This window comes from Cimex lectularius, unplaced genomic scaffold (assembly GCF_000648675.2).
Source record: "Cimex lectularius strain Harlan isolate CLEC.00 unplaced genomic scaffold, Clec_2.1 scaffold210, whole genome shotgun sequence".
NCBI classification, from domain to species: Eukaryota; Metazoa; Arthropoda; class Insecta; order Hemiptera; family Cimicidae; genus Cimex; species Cimex lectularius.
In genome coordinates this window covers 851,246-859,962 of record NW_019392884.1, presented here as the reverse complement: position 1 = coordinate 859,962, position 8,717 = coordinate 851,246, and the positions used below count along the sequence as shown (strand labels likewise).

Genomic DNA, 8,717 nt, shown 5'->3' with positions numbered 1-8,717 from the left:
CGTGTATCAGTTGAAATCAAGCCTTTCCTATTTAATCGTCGCCGAATTCATTATTGTGTCGCCTTGTCATATCCGCTAATTCCGCTACTCAAGCATTGAACGTCGTTTTTCTGTCACCGCTTTCGAGCGCAGGGTCCCAACCCCATCTGCTCCTTAATATCCGCCATATTCCCCAGCCTTTCCTGATATATCTGGATCTTCCTAATATAACTGGATCGTCACCGCTATCATCATCGCCATCGGATTGCACCCGCCAACATCACGCTCGTGGTGGTTTCTACTGGATCAAGACCGAGTCAGTGCACTGATCTCATCATCGCTTCACTTCGAAGTCGTACAATCCGCCACGTGCCTTCGATCAGCCATCCTTTACGCAGTGAGTCCTATCTACCTTTTCATTCCATTATATCTATAATATTTCAATCGCTTTCATTAAATCGGGAATCCTTCCTCCCGTTGGTGCCGAAATCTTTCTCACGTTTCCTAACTTAAATTCCTTCCTCTCGGTGGTGTTCGTCGTGCGCCATTTTGAATTGGTTGCTGGCGAACACCATCCCTTCCTGCCTTTGTTCTTCTCCCTCACTTGACCCCGAGGCCCGAACTGTTAACGTGGAAACAACTGCGTATCCATCGTTGTCGAAAGTATTGCACGATAGTGATTCACCGCCGCTTAAAATGACTGGGAAATCAAAAGTCAGTCAAAACCGGAGACACCCTCAGGGAGTGAACAGCCGACTCCAAGAGACGATGCGGAACAAAAGCAATCGCACTCCGTCGGAGACTCAACAAGGGAACTCAGCCAGCCAGAGCCAGCGAGGACCAGCCGTTGCGACCTTTCGAACCAAGTCGACCGTCGAGAAATAGACGGAGCTGAGGATGCTGTGGACACTATCGTGGCGAGCGTCGTTTGTGGTAAATCCCTTTGTTAATAAACTAATCCCAGATTTAGAGTTGTGGCTGACTTAGATTGATAAAGATTTTGTTGATTGGATAGAGTTAAGAGACGGAATTTTATTACAATAATGTTAAGGAATATATTCTCTGGTTTATTGAATTCTAGAACCTACAACCATAAGGCCAGCCCCCACCATGGACCGGAGAGCGTTGTCGAACACTTCGTGGCGACCTGTGGAAAAGAGAGAATCGCCCTGCCGTTTTATTTGGAGATTTTTGTTGTTACCGATCGCCTAATATTCTCAACGGACATTCGCCTGTCTACCCCGGAGGAGAATGACCTGTCCGAGGAAGCGGATACGACGAATGCCGACAGGGAGTTCACCGGGTTCGTTTAGTGTGCTGAGCTGGACGACTCCCTTTTTCGGGGAGGTGTAAAATCAAACCAACATGACAAAAACGAAGAAGTAACGAAGGAAGAAGTTTTTGTTATCTTACTTTATTTATTTATTTTAAATTGTTCGGGCGTGTCGCGTTTACGAAGACGCCCGATTCCTGATGCGCAATATATCCCCCGCATCATCATTTTTTCACCAATCACAACCCTCGTCCCTACCCTTTTCCAATTTTTTCATCCCTTCCTGTATGCCTTTTCTCGCTCACTTTCCCGTTAAATGTGATCCAATCAACATCTATACGGTTGTCACCTTAAGCTACTTGCACACACACCGATTTCGGACGGCCGGTTTTTTATCGGTCTTCCAAATTTCAATAGTGAACCACAGGGGGGAATGGTACCTGGCACACACGCCGACCTCTGATCGGCACCGGCAAAATGCCGGTCAGCTACCGGCATTTGTCACTGTACCACCGGCACGTCACCGGCATTAACGGGAAGCAGTGGCCTACGTGACTAAATACACGCTTGCACACTCACCGATTTTTTACCGGCCGACCATTCCAGTCGACTGCTCGGAGACCACGTTTGGTAGTGCCAGTGCGTTTAAAGTTTGCAATGTGTGAGGTTCTTGAAATTGATAATGATATTTTAATATCATTAGTGGAGGCAAGACCGGTTTTGTGGGACAAAACATTGAACTCATTTAAAGATAGAAATCTCACCCAGGACGCATGGAGAGAAGTTTGTTGTGCTTTGCGAAACGATTTTGAGGATATGGAGGATAAGGAAAAAAATGCATTTGGTAAGTAATTTTCTGTATGTTATGTTATATTGTCCTAATTACTTGTTTACAATACATGACTTGTTAAACATATAAAATAATAATTGAATATTATATAAACTATTTAACAAAAGCTGAAAATGTACCCAACAATCTCAACAAATTGAAACTTATCACCCCTTTTCACTACTCATGTCTATCATACTTTACTCATTTGCCAGGGAACTGCCCCGATAGGTGTTACAAAGTATTTACTTAATATTTTTCGAACGTCGTTAGCTTGTAGACCACCCCGTGCTGTTGGAGCTCTTGGCAAATCTTCCAAACCACTTATTGTTGTAGTATCTTCTGGCAAATAACCGTCCCGCTCACGAACAAAATTGTGCAGAACAATGCACGCTTTTACAATGTCAACTGCAAACTCTGGTTCAGCGTTTATAGGTCTGTGGAAGATGCGCCATTTGTTGCTCAATATCCCAAAAGCACACTCGACATAACGCCGAGCCCTACACAAACGATAGTTAAATATTTTCTTTTCAAGCGTTAGGTGTGTTCCACCGTAGGGCCTCATTAAATGTGTGTGGAGACCAAATGCTTCATCTCCAACAAAATAGTAAGGAACTTTAGGAGATTCGGTCCCCGGCAGGCATTTTTCTTCAGGTAATTGTATTGAGTTTGTCTGAATTGATTGCCAAAGAGTAGATTGCTTGAAAATGGAGGGATCACAATCTTTGCCGAAGCTTCCAACATTAACATACACAAAACGATATTTTGAATCAGCTACTGCCATTAATACTACAGAGTAATAGTCTTTGTAATTAAAAAACATGGAACCACTTCTTATTGGGCAATTTATACGAACGTGCTTACCGTCAACAGCACCTATGCAATGTGGAAAATTGGCATTTTTTTCAAAATCAGAAGCAATGGTTTCCAGTTGATATTTAGAGAGTTCACGTATACACTCATTCTTCATAACTAACCAGATGGCTTGGCATACTTCTTTTACTATTTTCCTTGCAGTAGAAATCCCAACTCTGAACGAGTAATGTAGGTCGGTAAAGGTGCACCCACTAGCAAGATATCTAGAAACAAAATTGGTGTAGTGTCACTATCATGCTTTATGAAGATGTTTACAATTTTAAACACTAATTATATATAATTTTTCAGGAAAAGAAGTAACAAAGAGATGGGGAAACCTTCGGGATGCTTTCTCAAAGTCAAAGAGGAAGCTGAAAGAGTCAAAGAAAAGTGGAGCTGGTGCCCGTACATTTAAAAACTACGTCTACGCTGAGCAAATGCAATTTTTAAATAAATTGTTTCAAACGAGGGAAGTTGTAGACAGTTTAGATGGTGGAACCGAAAACAATGAAGACGAAAATGTTGATGCTTTACCAGGAGCCACAGTACCCCCCAAGGAGAACCCCAAACCTCGAGAAAACAAAAGACGTCGCCAGCCGGATGAGGTGGAGATGAAAATTATTAAAGCACTAGAAGAACCTCCACTTAGTCCTCACATTTTATTTTTTCAAGGGCTTTTGCCACATTTAAACAAGTTCGACGATAGCGAAGTTCTTGAATTTCAAATGGGTGTATTGGAAGTGATTTCCAAAATTAAAAACAAACAAAAAAACACTGCTCAACCTCAACTCCTTCCACGGGGAACACCTTTCTACTATCCTAGCAATTATCCCTTTCCACAGCATCAATCATTTCCCCCTTCACAAATGTCTTATTCCAATCAATTCAGCTTCAAACCACAAGAGCCCCAAACCTATCAGTCCCACCAATTCAAATATCCCCTGAGTCACAACTACGATTCAAACCAACAGCAGGCCTGCTCTTCAAAAGGGAAGGCAGTTAAACATCCGCAAGGGCAAACGACTGCACAATATTTGGCACACGAAGAATTTGGCAGAACATCTCCAGAGACCTTTCCATCAGCGAGCCCCTCCCCAGCTGGATCAGATACCACTTACGACTTCTCATAATTTCATATTAGTTAAAAAAGTGATTTAAAAAAAATGGTTACAAATAATATCAAATTGCTTGGACTTCTTGTTTTATTGTGGTAGGCATCTTGTGGTTATGTATATTTATTTAGTACATTGGGAACATTAATAAAATTTTACTGAGAGAAAGCATTATATTATATTATATTGTTTACTACTTACCTCAATGTTAAAGCAAGCCTTTCTCGTGAAGGGATACAGTTTCTCATTTTAGTATTCTGATGTTGGATTTCATTTTTCAACTTCTCATGAAGTTCGTCAAAGGATGCAATAGACATTCTGAAGAAGTTGAAAAACTTACTACCATCATGTCTTAATTCTTCAAAAAGAGTGTAGAATATTCCCGTGTGTTCTCTGCTTCGATTGATCGGATGAATCCAGTACTTGCGCTTAATCCTACGGCGTTTAATACGGCGGTATAATAACCACATTGCAGCTACTCGATTAGGATTCATTATTACGTATTACGTCGTGACTGGAATGGAACTGACTGTTTGACCGGTAAAAATCCGGGTAGTGTGCCAGCACCTGCTATCGGTAAAATATCGGCCGATTTTTTACCGGCCGTCCGAAATCGGTGTGTGTGCAAGTAGCCTTACAGTGTATCGGTTGATATCAAGCTATTCCTATCCAATCGTTGCTAAATTCATTATTGTGTCGCCTTGTCATATCCGCATCTCCGCCACTCAAGCATTGAACGTCGCTTTCCCGTCACCGCTTTCGAGCACATGGTCCCAAACCCATCTGCTCCTTAGTATCCGCTATACTTCCCCAGCATTTCCTAATATACCTGGACCTTCCTAATATAACTGGATCGTCACCGCTATCCTCATCGACATCGGATTGCATCCGCCAACATCACTCTCATCGTGATTTCTACTGGATCAAGACCGAGTCAGTGCACTGATCTCATCATCGCTTCGCTTCGAGATCGGACAATCCGCCACGTGCTTTGATCAGCCATCATTTACGCAGTGAGTCCTATCTACCTTTCATTCCATTATCTAATTATTCTTTCAATCACTCTCATTAAATCGGGAATCCTTTATTACCGTTGGTGCCGAAATCCTTCTCACAGTTCCTAAATTAAATTCATTATTCTCGGTGGTGTTCGTCGTGCGCCATTTTGAATTGGTTGCTGGCGAACATAAATAATTTGCACGAGAACTTGTTTATTTTGTAAGGCCTTCATCATAGTGTCTTAAGTGTGAGAAGAGCGCATATTGTAATTATTGTCCCCTTTCATTTTCGTTATTATTTTGAGTTCCTGTTTTGAGTCATCTAGTAATATAAAATCTCTTTTGTTGAATACCATGGGCTAAACTTAAAGAAGTTAATAAAAATAATGAAGACCTCATGGGATGAGTAGAGACAATGCTGCGTGATCACTGTTCCAATTTCGTTTAGGGATGGTTATGGTCCATCTCCAAGTCCATCGATGGACCTGGTTAATTATTAATTTATCTTGAAAAGATGTCTGATTCAGAAATGGATACATCTTCAGTACCAAAAGACATAGGGAGATCACTATTGGCAATGACAAAGTGATGTTTCATTATACCAATAGGGAGCCCTTCTTTACTGATGTTGCGTCTGTCATCATAATATTTCTAAATAGAGGCTCCAATTGGAAGAAGATGGTAGACAAATCATTTGAGGAGATGAAGGTGCTTGTTGACTGGCTAAGAATTAAGCTAAGCATTAACATTAATGACCGACAGCCAGGGAGACTTATTGGCCCAGATGTAGTCACAGTAGTTGGTGTCGAGCTTTCATTGTGAACGGACGTGCCTGTGAGTGCTCCTCAGACGACGACCAGTTGAACCAGCAGTGCCGTGACCTGGTGCGCAAGGATCACCACCGAGCGGCCTACTATGCGGGGAACCGCTACTTCAGACGCGAGCTGCGTAAAGCAAAACGCCTCAGTTGGAGAAAATTTGTCGAAGAGCAGGACTCCGTCAATAAATGGGGATTACATGCAAAAGTGGAGATGGGCAAAATTAAACCCAGACACGCTCTTGAGTCCTTCGGATGCCACGGACTGCAGGCCGCAGGCCAAGCCCTACTCGAGTCTGGCTTATGGTGGACGACCCGTCGACAGACGAACCAGCTCATTCTGCCCTAAGGGAGAGAATGCGCCGTATAGCTGGTGGCAGTTATTTCCCTTGCTGGAATGACGAGGAAATACTGGCCGCAATTAGTCGCCTGCGAACTCGGAATGCGCCCGGGAATGACCGGCTAGAAGCAAGTGCCGTCAAAATATGTTCAGAATTAATATGATGCGTCTGCGTGAGACGATAGACAGTGGCCTTCACCCTAGCCAATTCGGTGGAATGTCTAAAAGGAGCACCACTCACGCCATAAGGAAGCTGATGGAGCGCGTATCAGAAGCAACGACCAAATATGTAGCAGAAATCTTTTTTGATATCCGGCAAGCGTTCGATCGCATGTGGTGGCCGGCCGTGCTGGACAGTATAGAAAGCAAGGGAGCTAGCCAGGACATCCAACGTGTCGTCTCAAGCTACCTGAGTGAACGAACGGCCACCCTGCGCGAATATGGCGAGACGTGTTCAAGTAGAGATGGGGATCCCGCAGGGGTCTGTCCTGGGCCCATATCTCTGGGCAATACTCTTCGATGGTCTCCTCAGACGGTTCGAAGAAGTAGGGCACTCAGCAATCGCATACGTGGACGATCTCGTCGTCATCATCCCAGCGGAAACAAAGGCAAGCATTGAAAATACTGGCGCGCTGGCAGTCACCGAGCTCCAAAAATGGTGCCGCGAGTGTAAACTGGAAACAGCCCCCGAAAAAACCCAACTTATGCTCCTAAAAGGCAAGCTGAGGATACGATCGCCTCCCGTTGTACGCCTGCTCGGTGAAACAATCAAAGCTACGCAGGTTGTTACATACTTGGGGATCCGCATAGGCGCAGGCATGCGATTTGGAGATAACGCCCAACACACGAGGCAATAAATGCCGTCGAGGATAGCTGCATTCAAAGCGTTGTGCGGTGCTGCGTGGGGAATCTCCTACCGTACCCGGTCTACGTCCGCGCTTTGTGACTCAGTCATGTACTATGCGGCCCCTGCGAGGGCACGAGCACTGCGTTCTACTGAATGGGAGACACTCAAGAGCGCGCAACGTGCTGCGCTGCTGACTTTAACGCGAGCTTATCGAACGGCCTCTACGGATGCTATACAAGTCTTGGCAGCCCGACCACCAGTAGACCTTCATGCCCGATACTATTGCGCCATATGGGAACTACAAAATGGCATAAACCCATGCATACCGGTCACCAATGCGAAAGAAGCGTCAGACTGGCTACAGCTGGAATGGAACAGAAGATGGGATGCCTCCAATAAAGGGCGCCACACGTATGCCCTCCTACCTAACATCAGCTGCAGAAGAAAATGGAAGCATATTGAGCCAGACTACGACATGTTAAAATTACTTCGTGTAAGTTAGCCCATCTGAATCGGTTTGCCTCCCGCATTCCGGGAAGCCATTGAACGTGAGAATCGGTGAGGTATTTCATAAGTTATTTAATATAAACTAATTCGGTCTCTGAATAAGTAATAATAACTGCAATATCCAACGGAAAGTGCATCGAATACCTTAATGAGATATATTATTGAAAAAAAAGAAAAGTCTCAAACTGACGCTCACCCTATTGACGCATTTTTCCAAGGTTTAATACCGACAATAAAAACGTTTTCTCCATACTACCAGCATTTAGCAAAAGGAAGAATTTTTTCAATAGTGCAGGATCTAGAGTACGCACAAATGCAGACATCCCCAGCAGATGAATCATCCACCAGTTCCACATCAACTGCTCCACCAATCCACCCGAATCCAAACTGGACTACAACACCTGACGCACATCCAAATCACTCGCCTGCTCTACCACAACAACCAGCAAAAAATGAGATGAGCACTTTTTTTTCTCAGTTCAATGAACATGACTATTAAAGCATTATTAAGACTATAGAATATTTGTACACGTTTCAAATACATGTGAAATTTGTAAGTATGTTACTTTTGTTTTAAATACATATTTTAAGTCGGTAATTATTATTTATTCTTATCTATTCTGATCCGGTTGTCTATATTATTATTGACTTACCTGAGACACACTGCTAGTCGCTCAGATGGCGAAATGGGCTCCTGAAAGAATGTCTTCTGTTTCGTGAGGCCACTTTTCACTTTTAGAAGTAAAACGTTGAAACACTCCCATGACATTCGAAAATAGCCAAAGAATTTACTTTCGTCATCTAACAACTCTTTGTATAGTGTGGCAAATTCTCCCTCCAACTTTCGCTTTCGCCAAGTAGGATGCACGCCCCATCTCCTCTTTGCTGTGTGAAGTCGATCAACATGGTTTTCCCTTTCTTCTTCATCAAGTGCAACGGCAATTGCTGCTAGTTCAAGTTCTGAAAATTGCATTTTGCTTGTTACCCACTCACCAACACTCAGCCACGGTTCGCACGGAACTACTACGGAACAGCATGCATAAAGGCTCGGACTCCACTCGGACGCTATGGCTCGGTTGAGACCCGGGCTCGGCCCCGACACGGTATAGCGTGAATCATCCTTAAGATAATCACCAACTATGACGAAGAGCTCGGCAGGT

At 43.8% G+C, this 8,717-nt stretch overlaps 2 protein-coding genes across 3 annotated transcripts; one reads left to right on the top strand and one right to left on the bottom strand.

Moving 5' to 3' along the window:
• Positions 1-1,892: 1,892 nt before the first annotated feature.
• On the top strand, positions 1,893-4,227 carry LOC106674054. The gene is made up of 2 exons (XM_014406495.2): positions 1,893-2,096; positions 3,246-4,227. Exons 1-2 carry the CDS (start codon positions 1,910-1,912, stop codon positions 4,064-4,066), a joined length of 1,008 nt encoding a protein of 335 aa, XP_014261981.1. The 5' UTR covers positions 1,893-1,909; the 3' UTR covers positions 4,067-4,227.
• On the bottom strand, positions 2,095-8,704 carry LOC106674053 (protein ALP1-like). Of its 2 annotated transcripts, XM_024229048.1 has the most exons (3): positions 8,579-8,703; positions 4,250-8,517; positions 2,095-3,160 (listed from the first exon to the last, which is right to left on the bottom strand). In XM_024229048.1, the coding sequence occupies exons 2-3, from the start codon at positions 4,540-4,542 to the stop codon at positions 2,275-2,277; spliced, it is 1,179 nt and encodes a 392-aa protein (XP_024084816.1). In that variant the 5' UTR covers positions 4,543-8,517; positions 8,579-8,703; the 3' UTR covers positions 2,095-2,274. The 2 variants fall into 2 exon arrangements, with proteins under 2 accessions (XP_024084816.1, XP_014261980.1); XM_014406494.2 differs by having other exon boundaries at positions 4,250-8,704.
• Between the last annotated feature and the right edge of the window lie 13 nt (positions 8,705-8,717).